At 32.4% G+C, this 26,668-nt stretch overlaps 3 protein-coding genes across 4 annotated transcripts; 1 reads left to right on the top strand and 2 right to left on the bottom strand.

Moving 5' to 3' along the window:
• Positions 1-2,978: 2,978 nt before the first annotated feature.
• On the bottom strand, positions 2,979-3,941 carry LOC111875967 (uncharacterized). The gene is made up of 2 exons (XM_023872487.2): positions 3,647-3,941; positions 2,979-3,496 (listed from the first exon to the last, which is right to left on the bottom strand). Exons 1-2 carry the CDS (start codon positions 3,939-3,941, stop codon positions 2,979-2,981), a joined length of 813 nt encoding a protein of 270 aa, XP_023728255.2.
• A 942-nt stretch (positions 3,942-4,883) lies between these two features.
• LOC111875902 (3-ketoacyl-CoA synthase 4) lies at positions 4,884-6,794 on the top strand. Its single transcript, XM_023872432.3, has one exon. The coding sequence runs from the start codon at positions 5,032-5,034 to the stop codon at positions 6,628-6,630; it is 1,599 nt and encodes a 532-aa protein (XP_023728200.1). The 5' UTR covers positions 4,884-5,031; the 3' UTR covers positions 6,631-6,794.
• Positions 6,795-11,577: 4,783 nt separating this feature from the next.
• On the bottom strand, positions 11,578-16,075 carry LOC111875892 (sugar transporter ERD6-like 6). Of its 2 annotated transcripts, none has more exons than XM_023872425.2 (17): positions 15,940-16,075; positions 15,562-15,818; positions 15,264-15,326; positions 15,070-15,159; positions 14,819-14,878; positions 14,658-14,723; positions 14,420-14,561; positions 14,272-14,336; positions 14,056-14,148; positions 13,604-13,684; positions 13,398-13,529; positions 13,184-13,246; positions 12,893-12,952; positions 12,692-12,757; positions 12,513-12,572; positions 12,189-12,303; positions 11,578-11,902 (listed from the first exon to the last, which is right to left on the bottom strand). In XM_023872425.2, exons 2-17 carry the CDS (start codon positions 15,760-15,762, stop codon positions 11,790-11,792), a joined length of 1,470 nt encoding a protein of 489 aa, XP_023728193.1. In that variant the 5' UTR covers positions 15,763-15,818; positions 15,940-16,075; the 3' UTR covers positions 11,578-11,789. The 2 variants fall into 2 exon arrangements, with proteins under 2 accessions (XP_023728193.1, XP_023728196.1); XM_023872428.3 differs by having other exon boundaries at positions 15,926-16,028.
• Between the last annotated feature and the right edge of the window lie 10,593 nt (positions 16,076-26,668).

The following is a 26,668-nucleotide window of genomic DNA, read 5'->3' as shown; positions in this document are numbered from 1 at the left end:
ACGGTCACAACAAACAACATTCACTTATTTATTTATTTCTTATTTTTTTAACATTATATTAAATAAATAATATAATTTATAAAATAGATAACTTTTTTTTATTTTTTGTAACACTATATGAAAAAAACATAATTTATAAGACAAATAAATTTTTTGAGAACACAAAAAAAAACACATTTCATTAATTAAAAACATAGAAATTTAAAACCTAAATTACTAAAATACACATAAAACCTAACAAATGAAATATTACACTACTTAATTAAAAAAAGACAAAACTTCAAAAATGGTGCTTGTGGTTTCTGAAAATATCAAGTTTAGTCCCTAAGTTCAAAAAACCTCATAGATGGTCCCTGTGGTTTCAAAACTTTTAACAAATGGTCCTTCCGCCTAACTCCGTCAGCTTTCTACCGTTAAGTGAGGGCATTTTCGTCATTTCAATACATAGGGACCATTTATGAGGTTTTCTCTATTTAAAAAAAAGGAAAAAAATATAATTATTTAATTAAAGGGCCCCCCTCTCTCTCTCCACCGTATACCCCCACATCCTTCTCCTTTTTCTTTTTACCCAAGATGAACAACTCATCTTCTTCCTCTCTTCCTTCTTAATCAAAATTCCACATCTACCCACCAATCAGTTATATTCTGCCTAATCTCGACGGGAAAGATGAGCGGGGGGAGGGGAGAAGCCTACTGGTGGTCGGCCGACACGTTACGGTAGCGGGGATTGGTGTTGCTCGTCGATACAGAGAGAAAGACGAGGTGGCAACTGGTGTTTCTTGGCGGAGGTGATGGCAAGTGGAAGCTGGAGTGGAGGCAATAGGTGGAAGGAAGCAGTGGTGTCGGGGCGTTTGATGGTGGTGGGTCACGACAGGAGGAGGCGGTGGTTAGGATGTCGCAAAACAACAGGCAGTCGTTGTGTATTGAAATGAACAGTCTCTAGAACAAGAACTGGTTTCTGAAAAAGATCAAGAACATGAACATCAAGAGTTGATTTCTGAAAGCCATGAAAGACCTTACTTTGTACCCGAACATGTTGCTTCATTAGCCTATGAAAGACAATTAAGTGGAGTTAGTGACTCCAAGTTGAGCTCCATACCTGTACAAAATGGTATCTTCAGCTAGTGATGTTGAAAATAAGGATCATACAGAAGTTGACCACCATTCTCTAGAACCCGAACTGATTTCTGAAAAAGATCAAGAACATGAACATGAAGAGTTGATTTATGAAAGCCATGAAATACCTTACTTTGTACCTGAGCATGTTGGTTCAGTGGCTTTTGAAAGACAATCAAGTGAATTTAGTGACTCCAAGTTGAGCTCTATATCTGATACAGAATCTGTTTCTTCAGTTGATGACCTTAAAAATAAGGACCATATTGACCTTTCTCAAGAACCATAACTTATTTCTTTTGAAGATGGTATCGATGACAATGTGGAATCTGTTCAAGTGAGGGAAAGAGATGAAAGACTTCATGAGGATGAAATAAGTGTTGGGAATGTGATGAATCAACAAGAAATAGTGAATGTGGTCTCTTCTTTGGAGATTATGGTAGAAGCAGTTCATAGCAGGGCATCAAGTCTGTCATCATCTGATGAAGTGAGTGAACAGGTATATAATGAGAAAGACGACGATGAGGTGGCAACATCAGTTTCAGAAACAAGTTCTTATTTTGAAGAACATGGCAGCTTAATAGAAAGGTCTGAGATTGATGTCACAAGTTTATCAATGGAAGAGAGTCACCCAAAAGAACATGTATATGATACGAGTCCTCGATCTGAACATGTTGCTTTGTAACTCTTGTTCTAGTTGATGGCAACGACAAAAAAAAGGGAAGAAGAGTAGCAGTGAATCACAAAGGTGTGAAGATGGGTGGTAGTTTTATGGTGTTTTGCACTCTGAGAGAGAGAGAGAGGCCCTTTAATTAAATAATTATATTTTTTTCTTTTTTTTAAATAGAGAAAACCTCATAAATGGTCCCTGTGTATTGAAATTAGGGGTGTAAACGAGCCGAGCCGAGCCCGAGCCTGACCAAGCTCGAGCTTGGCTCGTTTACTTTTGAGGAAGCTCGAGCTCGACTCGTGAACAAGTTAGTGGGCTCGCGAGCCTAATCGAGCCTAAAGGAGCCTATACACACACACACACACACACATATATATATATATATATATATATATATATATATATATATATATATATATATATATAGGCTCATTTAAGCTCGTTTAGGCTCGCGAGCCCACTAATTGAAGCTCGGCTCGAGCTCGTTTAATAAACGAGCCTCATATTTAGGCTCGAGCTCAGCTCGGGCTCGTTTAATTCGATCTCGAGTCGAGCTTTTAACGATTCAATCCCGAGTAGCTCACGAGTAGCTCGGCTCACTTACACCCCTAATTGAAATGACGAAAATGCCCCTCACTTAACGGTAGAAAGCTGACGGAGTTAGGCGGAAGGACCATTTGTTAAAAGTTTTGAAACCACAGGGATCATCTGTGAGGTTTTTTGAACTTAGGGACTAAACTTGATATTTTCGAAAACCACAGGGACCATTTATGAAGTTTTGTCTTAAAAAAAAAGTAAAACATAAAAACCGCAAACAAATACTACTCTTCGTCATCGTCATCATCATCCTCATCCGCCTCGTCGTCATCGTCTACATTCTCATCGTAATCATCGCCGTCATCCTCTTTGTCTACATCGTCATTTCCCCCTTGGAGTTGTCTCCCCCATATGTGCTCGGTCAAATCGTGTCGTAGATTGTGATGTGTCTCATGATTTTGTATTTCCAAAACCCTAGAGAAGTATGCCGGGCTGCCAACTTGTATTACTGCAGGGGGTTAAGTACATCGTTCCCGGTTTATGAACAAATAGTTTTGCCCTCTTCTTCTATTATCATGTTATGTAAAATCACACAAACAGTCAACACCGTCGTTAGTTTTGCCCTATCCCATGTTCGTGTTGGATGCTTGATTATGTGTCACCTTTGTTTTAGGACTCCAAACGCTCTTTCGACGTCCATCCGTGCAGATTCTTGTGCTAACTTGAACAATTTTCGTTTCTCATCGGCTGGAAACGGAAAAGACTTAACAAATGTAGCATACTCTGGATATATACCATAACCTAGGTAATATTCATACTTGTATTCATTTCCATTCACAACATATGATATATCTGGTGCTTTACCCTGCAAAATATCGTTAAATAACAGAGAAGCGTGAAGCACATTTAGGTCATTGTTTGACCCTGTCATACCAAAGAATGCATGACAAAACCATAGGTCGTTTGAAACAACCACCTCCAGTATAACAGTCGGGACCCCGTGATCTCCTCGCGTGAATTGACCACACCACGCATTGGGATAATTTGCCCACTCCCAATGTGTACAATCAATACTACCAAGCATCCCTGGAAAACCATGTTTAGCTTCATGTGCGTCATACAACTGCTCGACATCACTTTTAGTCGGATGTCGCAAGTATATGTCACGGTAAAGCTCTATAACATACTCACAGAAAAGATATGTACAGTCTCGACCCGTACTCTCAGATATTTTCAAATACTCATCTGATGCATCTGCGGTTATATCATATCCTAATTATCTAAGAGCGGTTGTATATTTTTGTATTGTGGTAAAACCATGTTTACCTCTAGCATCCCATCGTAATTGGAAAAACTCATAATTACGTTCCAAATCTGAAGCTATACGTAAAAATAAATTTCTACTAATACGAAAACGTTCTTCGAATTTCGATAGGTCATAAAGACTATCAGTGGCAAAATAATCACGTACCAAAAGTTCATGTGCCGCCTCTCGATCCCGATTGATATATTTTCTATGTTTCTTCTCACGGTGTGAAGTTTCGCCTCTCTCACGAATTACGTCTTGTGCCGCAGACAATAGTGTGTGCAATACCAAATCGTCATCAGAACCAGTATCCATTTTTTGTTGAATTTGTATGTTTGATTTGAGAGAATTTGTATGTTTGTTTTGAAAAAAATGTGTAAAAGCGGATGGATATATATAGAGATAAAGGAAATTAAAGAAAAAAAGTTTATTTATTTATTTATCTATTTAGTAACCCAGCCAACGGTCCAAATTAAAGGACCAATCAATGTACGCGTCTTCGTCCGAAAGTCACGCCACCACCAACCCACTGAAGCCAGGGGCGGTGTTCACGCGTGGAGAGAGCCTCCACATAAGCATTTCACGCGTGAAGCTCCCTCCACTCCGGGCAACCTAAGTATCATGGAGTTCTTACAAATATCACAAAATAGATAAATCTTCTTTGAGATAAAGGAATTGAGCTGGAGCTTTTTATTTCGGAAAATCACAAGTAATGACTCTATAAGCAAAATTTGCAATTTCTAGTGTAGGATGCAACTCCAACAAAAATTTCTATGTCTGGTGACAACTGTCATAAAATATATAAAATATTTTTGAAAAAATAAAACATTAGACTTGTCGTAATTATAAATTGATACGAATATAAATAGAAAAAGGTATTTGATTTCTCTATGAATAATTAGATCAGTTAGATAGGTTAGAAGTTTTATTCAGAAAATATTTATTATGAACTAAAAAAAGTCCAAGCATAATTGCATGTTTAAACGTAAGTAATATTCAAAGATAGCCACTTAAACTATGAATATGACATACCATGTTCTTTTTAAAAATATTGTCATGATGTGTTAGTGTTAACCTTTACCAAAATATTTGATAAAGAAAAGACATTATTACGTTATCATTTATTCCTTTTTATTTTTTATGGATGACAAAAACTTTTAATTCATAAATCTAAGATTGTAAAAATAGAAAATTTTAAAAAAGTGGGGCATTCCTCACTTGGTAATAGATTATGCTTTCCCTTCCACACCCACACATTTCTTAATATTATTCATTCTCGAATCATTCAACTTTACTACGCTACGCCCCCACTCAAAAACATCAAAATTTCACCCCTTTCCATATAAATTTTTTCCAATCTTTGACTTGCTGTTGGGTATCTTTGAATCCACCCACCACCACCACCATGGACGGAGGAGGAGGAGGAGGAGTCAGCCACCCCAATCTCAAGACTGACCGTGCTAGTGGTGGCGGCGTCGGCGGTGATGGAGGACCGGCCGTCGGTGTTCAGATCAATCAACGCCACTCTCATCGCAGGCTTCCTGATTTCCTCCAAAGCGTAAATCTCAAATACGTCAAATTAGGTTACCACTATCTCATCTCTCACTTATTGACCTTGTGTTTGATCCCTGTTATGATCATAATCTTAATCGAAGCATCTCAAATGAACCCTAATGACATTCGTCAATTATGGGTTCATCTACAATACAATCTCGTTAGTGTGATTGTATGTTCTACTGTTTTGGTATTCGGATCTACTGTCTACATCATGACCCGACCTAAACCCGTATACCTCGTTGATTACTCTTGCTATCGTGCACCGGATCACCTGAAGGCTCCATACGAACGATTCATGAAGCATTCTAGGTTAACCGGTGATTTTGATGAATCGTCTCTTGAGTTTCAAAGAAAGATCTTGGAAAGGTCTGGACTCGGTGAAGAAACTTATGTACCTGAAGCTATGCATTTTGTACCTCCACGTCCATCCATGGCCGCCGCCAGGGAGGAGGCGGAGCAGGTTATGTACGGAGCTTTAGATAATCTGTTTTCCAGTACCGGAGTTAAACCAAAAGACATCGGCATCCTTGTGGTGAACTGTAGCTTGTTCAATCCGACTCCTTCCTTGTCTTCCATGATCGTTAACAAATACAAATTAAGAGGTAACATCCGGAGCTTCAATTTGGGCGGAATGGGATGCAGCGCCGGTGTGATTGCCATCGATCTTGCCAAGGATATGTTACAGGTTCACCGGAATACATACGCCGTCGTTGTCAGCACCGAAAACATCACCCAAAATTGGTATTTCGGGAACAAAAAGTCCATGCTGATCCCCAATTGTTTATTTCGAGTCGGTGGTTCTGCAGTTTTACTCTCCAACAAATCAATCGATAAAAGACGAGCAAAATACAAACTCGTTCATGTCGTCAGAACCCACCGTGGTGCAGATGAGAAAGCTTTCCGTTGCGTATATCAAGAACAAGACGCCGCCGGAAAAACTGGTGTCTCTTTATCAAAAGATCTCATGGCAATCGCCGGCGGCGCACTGAAAACCAACATCACTACTCTGGGCCCACTTGTTCTTCCAATCAGTGAACAGCTCCTTTTCTTCTGCACTTTAATAATAAAAAAATTCTTCAATAACAACATCAAACCCTACATTCCTGATTTCAAATTAGCTTTCGACCATTTCTGCATCCACGCTGGTGGTCGGGCTGTGATTGATGAGCTTGAGAAGAATCTGCAGCTATACCCGACACATGTTGAAGCGTCGCGAATGACACTTCATAGATTTGGGAACACTTCTTCAAGCTCAATTTGGTATGAATTGGCTTATATCGAAGCTAAAGGGAGGATGAAAAAAGGTCAACGGGTATGGCAGATTGCATTTGGGAGTGGGTTTAAATGCAACAGTGCTGTTTGGAAAGCGTTGCGAAATGTGAAATCGTCACAAAATGGTCCATGGGATGATTGTATTGACAAGTATCCGGTTGAATTACTTTCGTAATTGGTTAAATTGGTTTCTGTGTTTTTTTTTCTTCGTTAATTGTATTGGTTTTGATCATTTAAGTTAAATTTTGATTTCCAGTTTTATTTTCTTTTGGATAAGTTATTGATCTTGATCATGACATTGTTGCTCATTTTACTCAAATGATGTTTTCATGCTGTTTATCTTGTGGCTTTTCTTTCTTGGGCATTTCATCAAACACCTTGTGATCATAATATTGAAATGCAGCATCATACGCCTTTTTGGTTGTTCGATTGTTTATGTTTTCTGGTTTTTAATTTTGTTAGATGTTGGAAATTCAGTTCAAAAACAAAAGTGCATATTGGTTAAAAATAGAATGATGAAATATGTAATGAATAGTGACTAGTTTTGAGCATTTATTTTCATGTTAATATTTGGGGACCATTTGTGGTTGGTAGTGGTACAGGGGTACTTTTTAACTTTATGTTTTTCATGGCAATTTATGACCTTACAACTGCATTTTAATTGGATGTTTATTCCAGTTTTGAGAATAAATGCACATTTGAAATTCATTTTTGGGAAAGTTGGGTTCAACTCAAATTCTGATGACTGGATGTTTTTGTATAAAAGAGATAATTCAAAACTTATCAAATCATATAAACAAAATTGAGGTTGTCAAAATCTGTATCTTACATCTAATTATTTTACATCTTTATTATTTTACGTTTTATATTGGAATCAAAAGATCTTATAAAAATAAAGTTTTTGGAAGATCTTGAATTGTGTAGTAACATTATAACTTTTTATAAAGTTTTTGGAAGATCTTGTCATCTTGAATTGTGTAGTAACTATTATAACTTGATGTTGATTAAAATATTGACTTCTTTAAGTAGTAATCAAAATTCGTATAGATGAAAACTGTTACAATGTTTTGCCTAATTCAAAATGAATGGATGAAGTTGTAATTATCTATGAGGCTTCATGTAATATGCAATATGCAATGCTTGATTTAGGGTTGGATGTAAGGAGTTTTAGGCTCTACTAATAAATTAAATGTATAATTTTTTAAGCATTGCATGAGACTTTAAGTAGAATGACGAGTTCCAAAATTTTAGAAAAATAAAAACTTGACTTTAAAATAAGTGAGATCTGATATCTTAAGATCATGGTTGGGATCTTAAATTATCAAATATAAATTTTGCTTCAGAATTTGTCCTAGTGCGAACAAGATCATGTTTATGCTTCTAGAATATTAATATCTTAACATCTTTCGAGATCTTAAAGACTATGAATAAAAGGATTTCGATTATTATTATTATTATTATTATTATTATTATTATTATTATTATTAATTGGTATTTTCAATATAGATAGGTATTTTTGTATTATCAATATAATTTTTTCATATTTTCAATAAATGCATATTTTTTTTCGTATTATCAATATAAGTATTTTTTTTTGAAGTTTCAGTATAAATATTTAAATACACACATTTTGTATTTTAAATATAAATACCTATATTTCGTATATCGATATAACTATGTATTTTTTCGTATTTTCAATATAAACACATAGATTTCATATATATTTTATAAATACATATTATTTTGTATTATTCATTTATTAAACATGTAGGCCAAAATGTATTTTTACAATGAAAATCTTATTTATAGAGTAAAAATATATTGATTTATATTTAATAAGCATACAAATAGTTTTAAATACATAATTATATTTTTTTATGATTTTGAAAGTATAAAAGATATAGATACATATCTTTAAAAAATTTCAAAAACATAAAAATATCTATTTGATGTGAATTATTAAAGCTATTTATATATTTAAAATGTATTTTGTTTGTGTATACACTTAAAGTGTTTTTACAATAAAATATATAACTGTGTTTTCGGTTGTAAATTTTTTGAAGTGTTCAATTATGCTTTTGAATACACAAATACCATTACAAATGTACTTTTATTTTAAAAATACATATTTGTATTAATAACATGAACAAATTTGTATTTATTGAAAATGCAGAAAAAGAAGTATTTATACTGATAATACAAAAAAATATTATATTGAAAATAGAAAAAAAAAAATACATATTCAATACATGAATAATATAAAACACTTATATTTATATAATATATATAAGTTGTCTGATTAGATAATGAGTTATTAACGACTTGCCTATTTCTTCCAATTTTCTTAAGTGAGAAGGAGGATGCTGATGTGGGCATCCATGTCAGCTAATCACACCTGGTCAACGCACATGTGGTTTAGGATGACCGGTTTAACTTGTAAAAAGGCAAATTGAAAAGAAAAAAAAAATCGTAAGTTTGCAACATAAACGAAGCAAAATTCCATCAGAAGGTAAGACAAACTTAATCTTTTTTATAATATATCTCTTTTAAAAACTGTACCTAAATGCATTTTTCTCCTTGTTGTGTGTTCATTTTTATGTTGTATTTTTCTCTTGTCTTTCACTGTAATTGTACTTTGTACTATGTTTCGGGTCCAGCTTTCCACCGGCTTTTTTTAATATAATCTTTCGTTGCCTCTAAAAAATGCATCTCTCTTATTTAATGAAGAAAAAAAAATTCAGCAAAGCACGTGACAATAACTGCAATTTTCTTTATTATTTAATACGGGTGAAATTGATAGTAGCATAAACATGATTTATTATCAAACATATTAATTGTGAAATTTGAAAACGAGGGATGATAAAGAGGCCCACATGTTGGAGCTCACTATTTGTGTTCTAAAAGTCGCGATTTAACAAAAAGATTCATACACCTAACATGAGCCATTAAATGTGAGTGGAAAGAGTAGAGCATGTTCTGTATCCTTTTGGGCTTTTGGCCTTTGGTTACCATTTATAAATATATTTATCTTAAAACACTACTCCTTCATCCGTTCGTACATTTATGTTTTGAATGTAAGTATTTGTTATTTTCTTTTGTATATCTATTATAAAATATAAAATATTTAGAACTTTATTATTTTAATTTTGTTCAAAATGAATATTCATTTTAATTTATATTAAATTGAATTTTTTATTATTAATATATTTAGTTTGATAATTTAAATATAATGTTAAACTAAAAATAATTTTAAAATGTTTAAACATAATCTTAAATATAAAACCCTCATCTTAATTAAACTAGATAATTTCCAAAAGATTATATTTTAAATAAAAATATTAAATAAAATAGTTTTAAATCAATTAACCATTATTGAAAATAACATTAAATCACTATTTATATTTACCTAAAAATTACATAAAATAAAATCAAAAAAGGCACCGAACATATATTCACTTTTTCTTTTATTATAAATAAAAGTTAAAGTGTTACTTCGATAATGATTCTTATCATCATATTTAGTAACTAATTATTTATATAATGGTTTAAGTCATTAGATTTTTGTGAATATTTTATTTTTATTATTGGTTATAGATTTTATTTTTTTTCATTTTAGTCACTATGATCGTGATAATTGGTTTATAATATTGAACAACTTCGTCAGTGTTATAATTAGTCATAGAATTTTTCTGGATATTTTGTTTTAGTCATTATATTTTGTTTAAACTACCATTAGTCATTGAACTTGTTTAAAATTTCATATTTAATCAATCTACTTTATTATTATATTTATAAAAATAAAAAATGAAAAAGAACTACTATTTTGTTTTTCATTTCCACAACAATTAAACTTGTTACATCAATTATTTTAGAGTAAATTATATGAATGATCCTTATAATTTAAAGTGGCGTAATCTTTTTTAACTCGGACAGTCCCCAAACTTTAAGAACTATTTTGTCATTTTCCACATCATTGCTTTTGTCGCCTGAAGAAATGCATCCAATTACCGTCGATAATTAGTTTCACTTTTGTCTCCTCCATAGAATTAAGGCAACCATAAAACCTTTTACCCACATTTTGTTTGGTCGAATCTATTTGTATTTGCAATTTCTTTATAGAAAACATAGCCCTTGTGTGTTGAAAGAGGATCGAGTCCCCTAACTCAAGTTGCTGTAAGAAGTCGTAGACTTGTTAGGGTTTTCAATTGATTCACACGTATCAAGATATTGTCCAATTTGGGCCTCCTAATACAAAGACTTGTAATAGTCTTTTTAAAGTCATTGGGATTGTATGGGTTAGTATCGGTGACAATAGTGATGAGGTAGATAACGACAAAATAGTCTTTTTAAAGTGATTGGGATCCGTTCAAGTTAAAAAAAAAAATTAAGGATTAAATATGTAAGCTACCCTAAATTACAAGGATTAGTTGTATAATTTACTCAAAAACAATTGATGTGACAAGTTTAGTTGTAAAGAACATAGTAAGTTTATTATATATATATATATATATATATATATATATATATATATATATATATATATATATATATATATATATATATATATATATATATAAAATAAAAAATCACTAAAATGAAAAAAAAAAAAAAAAACAAATTCAGTAACCAATAGTTTAAACAAAATATAACGATTAAAATAAAACACCCATAAATATACACAAATATACAAGTTCAATAACCAATAACTTATAAAAATATATAATGACAAAAATTAAACTCAAAAAGATTCGACGACTAAAAATAACCTAAACCTTTTATATAATTAAAAAACTTAATGAAAAATTATTCACATTTTTAAGTCAACCCAACCCTATCTATTTAACCGATCTCTAAATTCGGTTTTCCAAATCCCTCGACCTTCATCACGTTGCTACCTATAAAATTATTGGAATCAAATACCTGGAAAGCTAAATCTAACTTAAATTGACCAAATATAACATAAACAAAACAATATATATATGCTCTTCAGCAGCCTCTCAAACTTATTGCATAGAATAAAACTCACTAGTAATTTTTGTAATAAAACTTTCAACACTATTCAGATGAATACCTTCACCTCTGTTCGCATTTATTTATCTCTACTTAAATGCAATATTATCACTTATTCAAAAACAAGTTCTCAATTCCCTTTCTCTTTTATCTCTTTTCTTATTACATTACATGATTGCAACAAATGTAATAATGATGTTCTTATGGGATTCGTAAAGACCATGCATTTGCATACAAATTCCAAATAAATTACAACAAGCCCTCGAATTACACAAAAAGAATATTTAATCAACAACATGAAATCAAGAATAGAGCAACATCATATCATCTCAAGGAAAACTGTATCTCCTCCAATGTTTTTCCCTTTGTTTCTGGTACCAAAAGAGCCGAAAACACAACCGTTGCAGCACACATAAGCATGTACAGAGTAAATGTTCCTGTCAAACCAAAAAAAAACAATTATAAATATAATTATAATTCACCATATATTTTATATTTATTGCTAAATTCATGTCATTTTCATTATTGCATGACTGGACAAACTTTTTAGGGTTAAGAAGGGCATTCATGTCTTTTCACCGACGAGTGATCAAGAGCATGATCCTATTCCACTTTTTGGATGGGACAATCATTTTTTTTTCTGATTGACATCGGTCTTAGTCCCAGTGTCAGTCTATCAGAGAGAGAGAGAGAGAGAGAGAGAGAGAGAGAGAGAGAAGAGACCTCCACCACTCCATGCTAAAAGCAAAGGTGCGGTAAGTGTGATAACCCACGCGATAAACCAATTGGATAATGTTGCTACACTTCCTGCAAGTCCTTTTATATTCACAGGAAGAATCTGGAACATCAAGAAAAATAAATGAGTTTTATCGAAATAAATAAATAAATAAATAATTTAAAGTCTTTAGTTTTAAGTCATGAAAATTATTCTTAATGTATGTCAGTAGGAAAAGTTGCAGATTATGTTATTCATGTTAGCAACTGAAAATAATGAAAATTTTACCCAAATTTTTTAATATTATGAGGTTGACTGAAATATAATTTTACCTCAGACATAATGATCCATGGGATGGGCCCCATTCCAAGAGAAAATGCAATTACCATGCCCTAATCAAGAAGTTGGTCAAAGTCAAACAACATAAGTACAAAGCTTAAATAAAAAGAAATGAAAGTAAAATTGCTATTTCTCACATTTAGTTATAAAGATAAAGATAAAGAGCACATACCACAACTCCAACCACTGATAAGATACCCATTGCAGCATACACCGAAGAATTGTCTTCCACATAATCCTAAAATGTTTTCCATAATATTACACAATAAAATTGGTGCAAAAAAGAACTTAAAGTTCACACCTTTAAATCTTTTTCAAAAATATATTGTGGTTTTATCCAAATTGTAAGGTGAAAAAAGAAACATATAATTACCTTAATGAAGAAGGATGCTGCAACAACTATGAGACTGATAGTCATTCCAGCAGAAGAAACCTATTGAAAAAGAAATTTTCCCCATTTTAAGTAAGGTAAGAAATAAAAACATACTTTCATTTATTTTAATATTGTAGCATCCTACTTTCATTTCTTTCAACTACAACATTTTATTTTCAATCTTTACCTATAAAGAAATGAAAGTAGGATGCTATAATAAAAAAATCAATAAAAGTAGGTTGCTATTTCTTGCATTGAATCCTATGTAGTAAGTAGCATTGGTTCCCTTACAATTAGCAGAAGCCTACGTCCTGTTTTGTCAACCAACCATGTGGAAACTGCAGTTGCAATAACCTAAATGGTGCAAATAATCTTTGTTAGAAAGTCGTTTTTATTAAAAATTAAAAAGGGGAATAGTTAGTTATAATTAGGTGGCCCACACTGTGAAATGTAAATCAGGTACAAAGTGGGCCCCATTATAAGTAGTTGTTATGTTGATGCTTACTTGGATAGCACCGAGTCCAAATGTAGCAGCATCACTGCTAGAAATTCCTGCAGTTTGAAAAATGTTACTGGAATAGAATAGAACACCATTGATTCCACTGAGCTGTTGAAGGACAAGTAATCCGATTCCGATCTGCAGGAATTAAAGATTCCGGAAGATGATGTTTAGTAAGTATGAAAAGACAAAAAAAAAAAAAAAAAAGGTACCATTAGAGGGAACCAATATCTTCTTTGTTTGAGATCTGAAAACCGAATTGTAGCTCTTCTGTTTGATGATGCTACGGATCTCTAAAAAAATGGAAAATATTGACCAATTGTTGTAAGATCATGTTTTAAAAAGATATAAGATTAAAGATTGTTTGATGCACATATACTGAAACAAATATCCCGGTTGAACAGTCTTCATATGATGACAAAGGAATGGAATGAGTCATTATATCGCAATTTTTCATTCCATTCCATGATGAAATGAAAAAGAGAACACCCCCTTGCTAAGGAATGAAAAATTAACAAGCAGGAATCACATTCCTCTAAGAATGGTCCATTCCATTCCATCCCATCCCACAAAACAAACAACTTTTTTTTTTCATTCCAATGGAATGAACCATTCCATTCCTTCCTATTCCAACCAAACACTACCTTAATGTTAGAGTATTCACCTTAATTTCATTTACTTCAACAGTAATATCAGTATCAAAACCACGGAGAACTTGCAAAGAAGATTCAAAATCATCAGTCATACCCATCTTTGCCTGGAAAATTCAGATAATATTAATTAGCTCAATCATTAATATCAAGAAAGAAAAAAGCTCTTCTTTCCAATAAAAAGAATATTAAAAAACTCCAACAAAAACAAAACACTTCATTAAGCTTACCAACCACCGAGGAGATTCAGGGATAAAAAAGAGACCAGGTATCAAAATTAGGCATGGCAAAGTTCCTGCAAATGAATTTAATTAATATAAATTATTTGAATAAGAATAAGCATATCTTAAAAAACATAAACATAATAGAAGTAATTACCCAAAATTGCAAGTATTCTCCAATTAACAAAAAGTCCCAGTAAATAAGAAAGCATTATCCCAATTGTGACAGATAGCTGATTCACAGAACCTAACCCCCCTCTCATGTTTTGAGGTGCTATCTCAGCTATATAAACAGGAACCTTCATAATCCAAAAACATAATAATTTTTTTTATTATCAATGAAGCTTTTTACAAACAATATGCTTCTAAAACATATAGTTGACAATAAGGATTACCGTATATGATATAATTCCAACACCAAATCCTTCCAATAACCTTCCCATGTACAGAAATGATGTATCCTATAAAAGACAAACCCATTATTGACTACATGATTAGGGTTCTAAGAAACTTTAGATGCAAAAAAAAGAAAAAGAAATTGTTATTAGAAGATTACTTGGGCAAATGATATACAAAGCCAGCCAATGATGTTAGGGATAGCTGCAATCATCAAAGACTGAAATTTTGACCACATAGATTTAAAGTTGTGAGTTATGTATCTTGAATGTTTTGCAACTTATTGCTATATTATATAAGTGTGTAGAGTAAAAGTAAGTATATATATATATATATATATATATATATATATATATATATATATATATATAATTTCAGATATGAAATCCAAAGAAAGAAAGAAAGGATTACCCCTTTCCGACCAATATACTCTGCAATTTGACCACTGGCTATTGCACCAACCATGGCACCCACATTTGATAAAGAACCAAACAAAGAGAACTGAAACCCAATACTTCAAAATCAGTTCATCTTTATTCAAAAGAAATCAAACTCCAGATTAGTCGAACAAAATTCAGTAAAAAGAAAATGATCAGCAAACGAACCTCAGAGACAGAGAGGTGAAGATCGCGAGTAATAGCTGTTTGTGTAGGTGAAGAATAACCACCCTGAAAGAACAAGAAACATCACACAAAATTGAAATCTTCCATAAAAGAGTCACCCTAACTCTAGATGTGAAATTGACCAATATTGAACTTCAGAATTAACACAGATGATAGATCTTATGTTATTTGGTAAGGTTTTACAGCAAGCAACTTCAGACAGAAGTCAATTATGGAAAAACTTGCAACAAAATCCAGAGATGCTATCTTTTTCGGAAATAGAAATTGGGAGATTACTTACAGTGAAACCGAACTGGATGGGGCCTAATGCAACGATAAGAACACAAGCAAGGACAGAAACAGAGCGGTCTCTGATCATCTGAGAAGACGTCATCATACTGGATTGTCTTGAACCCATACGATACCAACTACCCGTATGAAGAAACGGTTTTCTGAGATCCCTATCCGCCCTTCCATCTTCATTTTCATCCCTGAAACTCATTTTTTGCTTTCTTCTATGCAGATCCTTCCTTTTCTCTTGCTATATTTACGATTACACTACATAAATCATAGATGGGATTACGGTTTGTTTGAAGAATTCTATGTATTAGAAGAAGTGTGGCAAAATAGTAGTAGGGTCAAGGGATGCAGGTGCCGATGTATACAGGTGGACGTGGACCTGAGAAGTGAGAACTAGTGACAGGCGACTACTCTCGAATGTAGATGATGATGATGATGATGATGATGATCTGCGTTTGTGCTGATCTTGTATGAGTTATTAAATACCCATTTTCTTCGGCTTATGTTCCTCTTAAAAAGATTTGACATTTTTTAGTGTATTATTATACATCTAATATACCTGATTTATTGTTTATGATATTGAATTTTTATTATGTTTTTAGTTTTTATAGATACGATATAGTTATCAAAATAAATACTATCTATTTCGGTAATCTTAGGTTTTATTTCTAACAAAAATTTTAATAAAAAAATATTACACTACTTTTACGTTTATTTTATTTATAATTTATCTTTTTTATATACTTGGTTTTTTAGTATTTAAATGTCAAATTATCCGCATGTTATAAAAATTTTAGTAATCAAAATCGACTCTAGAATAGTGCTACCTATCATCATTTATTACAACAAAGCCACCACATTGAGTTTGACTCATACGATTTTATTGTATTGTTTTTACTTATAAAGATTTTAGATATATAACTAATAATCATCACGTTTTTATTAGATTACCTGTCAATTTAAACATTGTATTTATTTAAAGATAATAATCAATCATTAGTTTGAAACTACCTTATATTTTTTAGTATATAATTTAAATCAAAATCTTTGATAATTGTCAAATGTCTAGTGTCTACTAATGATAAGAATAAAACCTTGGAAATTAAATTCATTACTTATATCGAGTAACTAAATAAGTTACCAATTTTAGTATTTAGTCCCAAATGAAACGTGTAAATACTTTCACAAAATTTAATGCCTTTTATAAGTTCTCGTTAACCAATTAAATCTTTTAATAATTACTTTTGTGGCAAACGTGTTATGCGATTTTTGACAAAAGTTCATAGGCTTTAAGACATTGGTCGAAATATATTTTAATTAAACCTGACAAAACATGACACTACACGAAAACCCGGCACAAAATTAGCGGGTTAGGGTCAGAGATTTCGACACGTTTATGTAAACGGGTTGACACGACACGACACAATAATTAAACGGGTAGGGTTAGGGTCAAGACTTTCAACTCGAAGATGACTCGAATATGACCCGTTTAATTATATATTATTTATTATAATTTCATATTTTTATAAATATATTATATGTTTATATTTATAGTGGTCAAGACTTATAGTGGGCAAACTCAAGAATTTGAAGTAATATTCAAAATTTCAAAGTTACTTAATTTTATTCATCCTCACCATTTATACCTTTGCTTCCTAACTATAATTTTTTTCATTTTTTCTTCTAAACTTACTATAAATTTTATCATTCTATCTCATAACTCTAGTGTTTCACTTTTTTCTTTTTGCCTCCACAACTCCTACTTTCCAACCTTTAAAATATTTCAACCCGATATGACACAACATATTTACAAGGTTTAAACTTTAACCCGACACCCGACACGAAACCGACACAAAAATAAATGGGTTGACACTGCACGACACGATAATTAAAATGGGTCGGGTTAGGGTCAAGCCCTTTCAACCCGTTTAATGTTTTAACACGACACGACACGTTTGCCAGGTCTAATTCTAATGAGCTAGTTTATAACATATGGCAAACACGGTTACAAATTAATTAAACATTCATTATAAAAACTCAAAATTATTAATCAATTGGTTTAAATAAATTATTAATTAATATATATTTCTTTAGTTATATAAATTTATAATCGTTAATTTAAATAAATATGTGACCTTATAATATGTATTAATTTTTTTATTTTAATTTTTATTCTAATATTATTAATTTAATGTAATCAGAGTGGGAAATTTAAATTTTGAAATTTGAAATAAATAATCAACAGGTTGACAAGTAACATGACATTAATTAGGAGCCTAATAGTGTGACAAATGGTAAAGAGAATAAACTATTTTTTTTATTAAAATAAAAAGATTTAAAGAATAACCAAACGTTTATAATTGTATATATTTAATTATCAACTTTTATATATATATATATATATATATATATATATATATATATATATATATATATATATATATATATATATATATATATATATATATATATATATATATATATATATATAAAAGGCCGGAACCTATATAAAATGTTTAGATACCATCATGACTAACAATTAAATAGTTTTTAGTTACTTCTCCAATGACCCATAAACTTATGAAAATAACTAACTTTTAGAATTATACATACTTGATCATTTTTTTATATATATTTGATATCCATTAAAATCTTGAAATTTATGTTATTTGGATTTAGATTATGATGTTAATAACACCCTTTAACTTTGAATGTAAATTACATTAGTTGTTATATTCATCCAACTTAAATCCAGAAGTTCTCATCGATCATACTACCCGAAAAGAAATATCCAAGTTACTTCATGAGTCGTTGTGTGAGTTTCCAACTTACTACATTGTTACTAATTTATTTAATATCACAACTAGTTATTTTTCGAACTGTTTTAGGTTGTTTTTTTGTCAAATAAAAAAATAGTTTATAAAATAGTTTTTTTAAAAGCTACTTAGACTAACGTTTCAACAAGCTTATTGAACTTTTTTTTTTAAAAAAATCAAAATCTCACAAATATAGCATTTATTAATTTTATATAAAAAAACTCAGTATTCTACGTGCTCTGTTATGTCATTTTGCATTTTTGAGATGTTTTACAAGACATTATTTTTTAATTAGTTTTTTTTTAATGACAAACTATCTTACTCCTAATTTAATTTTAAGCACCACATATGTCTCCTAGTGAGACTTAAACCAATAACCTCTCATTTGAGAGAGTCACTGTTTACCGCTAGGCCAAAGACCTTTTAATTATTTTTTAATTAGTTAACAGTTGATTTTTCCACTAGCTGCTAGTTTTTTAGTTATTCAATCTTACATAATCAATACAAATTCTTCTGAACAACAATGAATCTTGATTAAAACTTATTTATCATATACTTTGGGGCACGAATCATTATGAATATTTAACTTTTCATCTTTTTAATACAAACGTTTTTCAATAATTTTTCATTTTGTTGTAAATAAAAAACAAATAGTTATACATAAAGAACAAAAAAAATCATATATCATCATAATTTACCACGTGCATTGAAATTCGACCGATAGCAACATAAACATTAAACATAATGATTATGGATATATTTTTCATTAGCAACTTTAAAAAAGTGGAATCAGGATACCACCAAATTAATTGGGGACGTGAACGTCTCTATCTAACCTAACCTCTAAACAAAAATACAGCATGTGAAAACTTTGTACTGCTTTTCATTTAAAAAAGAGTAAATTATAGAAATGTTCCTTGTGATTTGCTCAGATTTGCGAGATTGGTACAATCTTTATTTCTTTGAATAATTGATAGGTTACATCCATATTGTTTCAAACAATTGCAATGTTTGTCCCTTTTGTTGGACGTTGTTATTTGTTAAGACTCGGGCGTTAAGTCTAAGTAAAAGACTAATATACCCCTTTTTCTGTTATTTTTTATTTTACAAACTACAAAAACCAAATATGTAACTGAAAAAAAAACATCTAATTATAACTAGGGGTGTTCGTTTGGATGGATCGGTTCGATCCGATCCAATTAAGTAAATCCAAATTGATTTCGGTTTTCAAAATATGGATCCGAATAATCCAAAATAAAATAAAATCCGATCCGATCCGATCCAAATACAATTCGGTTGGATTGGTTTTTATAATTCGGTTTTCAAAAACTAAAATATTTTAAAATGACATATAATTATAATATTATCCAATTTTATAGAAGAAACAAAAAAATATTTAGTTGTGATTTAAAATTTATAAACTACTAAGAATGTATATCATAATTTAATATTCAATAGATAAAGAACTTTTAAGAGAAAATGCATATTAATGTTTTATATTAGATGAAACTTTTTGAACTTATTTGAAAAAATAAATTATAAAATTAATAAATAGTTATAGTTGTATTAAAAATAAATAAATAATAAATTGTTATTTGGTTTTTTTTGGATTATTCGGTTCATATTTTATAAACCAAAACCAATCTGAAATCCAAAACAGTAATTCGGTTTTGTTTAAAACCAATCCAAAAATCCGAATATCCGAACCAAATAGTCCAATCCAATTTGTCCAATTGGACAATTCGGTTTTATCCAAATAATGAACAATCCTAATTATACCGAATGTTTTCTCTTCAATCTAGAACCTGGTTATACCTAAACACCTCCCCTCGATCTCAACTTACACCGTGTAAGCCTCTCTCGAACACCTCTTTTCCTTATTGCTTGGTTCTTCGGCCCTCATCCCTCCGATCTCCTCAACACCTTCACCTCACCGCTTGCATCTCCAGCGGACCCCAACTCTTCAGTCTTCGATCTCCATTCTTTGCATTGGTTGCTACTCTATATCATCAAACTTCTTTCTTAACAGAGCTACAAACAAAAGATGTTTTCACACCTTGGTGGCGAACATGGAAGATAAAATTGTTTCGTTTGGAAATGTAAGAGGAACAAAAACATGCTCCAAATCCATAATAGAAGTATAGATCAAATCATTAAACCAAAACTCACACATAAATCGCCTTCCTTGATTCTTTGATTCTTAATTGGGAAAAAAGTTGATTGTTTATTTGAATTCCATTTGTTTCTTGTTTTCATCAGCTTTTATTAGATGTAAGAGGTGGATGTGGTTCTGATTGTGGATTTGTTCTTGTTAAATGTGACTCGAGCATTTGGATCATGTTCATGGAGCAATTGGAGCACTTGGAACTCGATGGAGAACTTAGGGTTCATGGAGCATGTGACAAAGGAACGAATCATCTGAGAAATGAATGGATCATCTGACAAAGGAACAAATCTAGTGCCAAAGGAACGGATCGTACAGAAGGGGGTTTGGAGAACGTGAAAGAGGTTTGGAGCTCTTGGGAGTGATATGGAGCAAAAAGGGAACCTTTGTTATGCCATATGTTGAAGGGATGGGCCAAGAACAATGTTGTTGTGCCAAGGGCATTCCTTCTTGTGCCATTATGATCCCTCTTGCGCTATAAGGGGTTCCTCTTGTGCCATGAGGATCCCTCTTGCGCCATGGGGTACTCTTGTTGAGCCATGGAGTATGCTCCTTGTTGTGCCATGTATGTTCCTGTTACGCCAAGGTGGTGTTGTTGCTCTAATCTTGATGTTCTTATGTCACACTTGAAGCATGTTGCACCATCCATACACGTGTAGCGCCATCATGGTGCAGGTTGGACCATTTTCGTCCTTGATGAGCCAAGTATGCTATGAAGTCCTCTTTGATGCTCAAGAATGTTCTAGAAAATGTTGCATGGAAAAATATGATTGGTTGCCTCCATTCATGGGCCAATTGGCTTGGCCCATTAGGGTTTTAGTTCTAATTCCTCAAGTATTAATAGGGATGCATGCCAGGTCATTTTGTATTTTTGAATTCTAGAGTGATATGTGAATCTCTGTGTAATTGTACTTGTAACTTCTGTTTGAGAGCTTTGAAATAAAAAATACTCCCCTCCGGCTCGTAGACGTAGGTGACCTTGACCGAACCACGTAAATATTGTTTCTTGTGTGCTTATAGTTTTGCTAGTTATCCGTTTTACTTCCTAACAGTTCTTTGGTCTCTTCCGTGCATGTGGTGGTTATGGGTCCGTTCTTTCAAAAATCTCAACCACAATTAAATTCAAGTTTTATTTTTCTTTCCCATTTTTGGTTATTAAAAATCTTTGATTTCGTTTTTTGGGATTTAGTAACTTGGAACTAACATAAAGACGATGTATGTACCATAATAATTTTATGAGTTTTTTCTTTTGATTTTGCGATTTATTAAATTTGGAATGAACAATATAGATTAATCATTGTTTTTTTTATTTTACATAAAGTATTAATATCGTAAATTTACATTATTTGTGATTTTGCATTTGAGAATAAGACTATGAATGTAATAACTGATGGTGAACAGAGGAATGTATGGTGATCGGTGGCCAGTGGCAATACTAGGTGGTGGATGGCAAGTGAGATTGAGTTGTGGATTCATAGAAGATAGAAGACAAAAATAACAATGGTCAGCAAAGAAAGAAAAATGATGGTTGTGCGGTAGTTTTGGTGGTAGTCGTGATGGTCCGTTGGTTTCCTACACATATTGAACAAAATATTTAAAAAAAAAATTAGAGATAGATTTACTCATGTATAACACATTTTTTAACAATGCTATCCAAAAGAGACTAACATTGTAATTGTTTGAAATCATATGGACGCAAACCATTAACTTTCCAAAGATTGAACCAACCCTATAACTTTCCAAAGATTGAACCAACCCTATGACCATTTCTATATTTTACTCTTTAAAAATAATTAATATCGATATATTTTATTTTCCTTGGAATAGTGTACCATTTTTCATATTTTTGTCGGACTATCAATAATATAAGATTTTTTTTTTCTATTTTATCATTTTACGAAGATGTTTGGCATAGATCATTTGGAAGCTTCTACTTTTTAGTTTTTGATAAAACGTTCAATTTAAACAAAAAGTTTCATTTGGCGGTACGAATTGTTAGCTTTTAGTTTAAACAAAATGTTTTAAATTTAAAAGTAAATTCATGTAGCGTTTAATAAAAAAAACTATTGAGCTTTTTGAAATAATTTCCAGAATTTTCCTCAAAATATATTTAAATATTTATCTGTTTTAAAGAATTGTCTTTTTATGTAAATTTACACATTTTAAAGGTTTTCAGATACTTTTTCAAACACTCATATAACAAATAAAAGATACAGTTTTACGCTGCCAACTAATTTTGCCAAACGCACCTTACTTATTTAATGATTAGCATGTGTAATGTACTATTTTCTTTCCTAATCTTATCTTTTTTATTAGAAGGGCAAACACACACACACACCCTATATATATATATATATATATATATATATATATATATATATATATATATCTGTGTGTGTGCGTGTGTGTGTGATGATTCTTTCTTCTCATATTTCAGAAACAAACAAAAAATTCATTGCTTAATACAATCAATTCACAACTTAATACAATTAATTCACAGTTTAACACAATAAATTTACAAAATAATATAATAAATTTGCAGTTTAATACACAATTATATATATATATATATATATATATATATATATATATATATATATATATATTCACAGTCATATTCTCAACTTAAAACTTATATTTATACGTTCATATCTGGAGTCATTTCTATGTATTAAAAAGAGAATTTATTATATTACGTTTTGAATAAAATTAACAACTTAATACACAAAATTTACAGTTTAGCACAATACATTTATAACTCATTTATAAGTATAATATCATATTTCAATGTATTAAAAAACTCATTCACAGTTTAATACAAACATAATTATATCATATTTCAGAAGCAAACATCAAAAGAAAAATATATACATGAACTATAAAAGATGATAACTTATCTGAAATCAACGAAGAAGATGAGTGAGAAATAGAATATGTAACGACCAAAATTTTCTAACATAATATCTAACGAAATCATCAGAGTTTTTCTTACAATACAAAATTTTACTAAAATTAAAACAACTTAAATCTTATGTTAACATCACGGGTTTACAATAAAATCTATCTATTATTTGAACAACAAGAAGATGCAACTAAGTTATCTAGTCTAGGTCCTTGTGCTCCTATCTTCTCCTCTTTTACCATGGTTGCTACCTGAACCTGAAAAACATAAAAATCTCTACTGCTTTAAAGAAACATGTCTGGTGAGTTATTCTTTATATTTTCTTATGTTTCTTTTTCTTTTCTTTCTCACACTTTGTGATCCAATTTCTTTTGCTTTATTACCACACACTGTTATTCTTTTCATTCGTGTATCTCTTCTATCTTTCTCTCATCTTTACATACTCTACCTTATGTCATCTTTTCTCATGATTTGCTCTATTCTTAATATTTCTCATTCCAAATTTCTTTGTTCTTTCTATACTTTACTCTTCTTTTGTCTTTTTTATCTCATACTCTATCTTAGCCTCTTCTCAGGCTTATCTCATATTATGTCTATTCTTATCATACTCTATGCATGATCTTATGGTGTTCTTACTATGCTTTTCACATATGTCTTACTTTTAGCATTTCTGTCTCATACTATGCTTACTCTTCATCTCTCTACTCTAAACTCTAATGTTTCAACATTCTATTCTCATCTAGACACAACGGTCTCATCCTGTAGTTACAGCAATCTCATCTGTCTTCTATGGAAAACAACATCCTACTATGTAACGTCCCAAAAATAAGACCTAAAAATTTCATTTTTAAATTAATGAAGCGGTAATCCAAAACATTGTCATAAACCAAGATGGATCAAAGTGTATCACTATATCATAAAATATCAGAGTAAACCACAAAATGCGAAATAAGGTGGTGTGTGCTCTACAATCATCCCAGGCTCTTCCCTTTCGAACCAGAAGTACCTGAAACATAAACTGAAAACCGTAAGCACAAAGCTTAGTGAGTTCCCCAAATACCACATACCATACATAATAAACACATACTGGGACCCCGCCCTTCACCGCGCCTCGCCCGACATCGATTCCGACCCGGCCTCGGGCCCCGCCCTTCGGATAATTCGTCCAATCCAAGAATAACTATAATATCTTGAAGCTCTTTGTAACATTGTAAAGTTTGCTTAACCTCTTGTGCAGTGTCATAATGTTCTTCACCAACGATCCGGCATCGAGCCCCACTCAGTTTACAGATATGTCAATCATCAGGCCCCGCCTGGTACACATATAAACATATAATCATACGAATACATGTGATAATCACAAAGACAATACCATACAATATAGTCATCGGGCCCCGCTCGACATCGAGCCCTGCTCGGTATACATATCAACACATAACACATGCAAGAGTCATGCATACATCTAACATCCTACATAATAAATCATGGGGCAGCATTGGTGCCTTCGGCCCGCTAAATGCAGTGAGGAAACTCACCTCAAGTTGATGAGTCACTTAGATAAATCTCTGCTTGATGGTTCGACACAATCCTCGTGCTATCAATACCAATAACATCCAATTAATAATTGGATCCCAATCCATAACCATCAGTTTAATCAATTGGGCCATCATCAAGGAAAAAGACCATTTTACCCTTTATCTAACTTGGCCCAAGACCGAGGCCTAATTAAAATACTATGAAGGCCTAAATTCTATTTGAGAACCCAAACCCCAAATATGGCCCAATCTTCCAAATTGGGCCCAAAACCATAATGGTCCTAAAATCCAAAGAACCCAAGGCACTAGCCACAAGCCCAAATCAGAAATCTAATGGACCAAGAAGGCCCAAATGAAGAAAACCCAACCTATGGCCCAAACCGAGAATGCAATCCCAAAAGCCCATCTGTTGAGTATGCGGTGTGTACTCAACTTGTAAGCTTAATATACACCTTCTGGGGCTAGTACGCGCAGCGTACAAGCTTGGTACGCCCAGCGTATTCCCCAGTTGGCCACCCCACTCCATTAAGCACTTAATTCGTTGAGACTTTAAGCCAAACTCTCAGATCTAATTCTATAAGACCACTTATCACGTAAAGTTGGCAACTTTACACACATGCATGGCTTAATGGGACTGAATAGCTCAAAAAGAGCTTAATAAAGGTCTTAACACATGCATGGTTCAAGATACACCATAAAGCTTGCATTTTTATGAACTTGGGGACTGAAAGGAGCTAAGATCTAGCATCCATAGCCTCTAGAATAAATGAAAATCTCTCCTTTAATACAAAGGACTCAAAAAGATGCACAAATGATCTAAGAACTAGATCTAGCATAGAACAGCAAAAAGGTGTAAGCTTTTTACCTCAAAAGCTTGAAAATAATGAGCTAACCCCGAATCTTCAAGCTCAAGACACCTACCCAAGTGATCATTTTCTTCTCCTTCACAAACCACCAACAAACAGTCTTTAAGGCTCAAAACTCACAAAATCACACTAGGGTTTCAGTCTCAAGACAAAGGAAGGTGGAGGCTGGCTAAACATGACCAAATGAGGCTATCATAAGGCTTAAACAGGGTGCAAACCCTAAAAAATAGGGTTTCACTCAAGCTCACGTACGCCCATCGTACGTGGATGGGATCTGCGATCAAGACTTTGGGCTAGTACGCGAAGCATACCACCTAGTACCCCCCCCCCCCCCCCCGCATACTAGCTGAAAGACCAAAATGCAAAGTGTTAAATTCGAGACTTACCAAACTTGAGTGTTATAATTCCCCCCCCCCCCCCACTTGAATCAGACTTCATCCTCAAAGTCTGCTGCTCCAAATAACTCCGGATAATGCTCCCTCATCTCATCTTCTGGCTCCCACGTCCATTTTGAACCCTTGCGATGCTGCCACTGGACTTTCACTAACTCAACAACCTTGTTCCTCAAGGTTTTCGTCTTCCGGTCAAGAATCGCCACTAGTCTCTCAATATAATTTAGGCGGTCATCCACCTGAATGTCCTCCAATGGAACCACTGCGGAATCATCCACTAAACACTTACACAACTGAGAGACATGGAACGTAATATGGATCTGACTGAGCTCATCTGGACGATCGAAGCGATATGTAACCCGGCCCACCCATGTTAAAACCTTAGAAGGGCCGATGTACCTGGAGCCCAACTTGCCCCTCTTCCTAAATCAGA

Source organism: Lactuca sativa, chromosome 1 (genome assembly GCF_002870075.4).
Source record: "Lactuca sativa cultivar Salinas chromosome 1, Lsat_Salinas_v11, whole genome shotgun sequence".
Taxonomy (NCBI): Eukaryota; Viridiplantae; Streptophyta; class Magnoliopsida; order Asterales; family Asteraceae; genus Lactuca; species Lactuca sativa.
The sequence above is the reverse complement of the archived record's forward strand: the minus strand, read 5'-3'. Positions and strand labels throughout refer to the sequence as shown.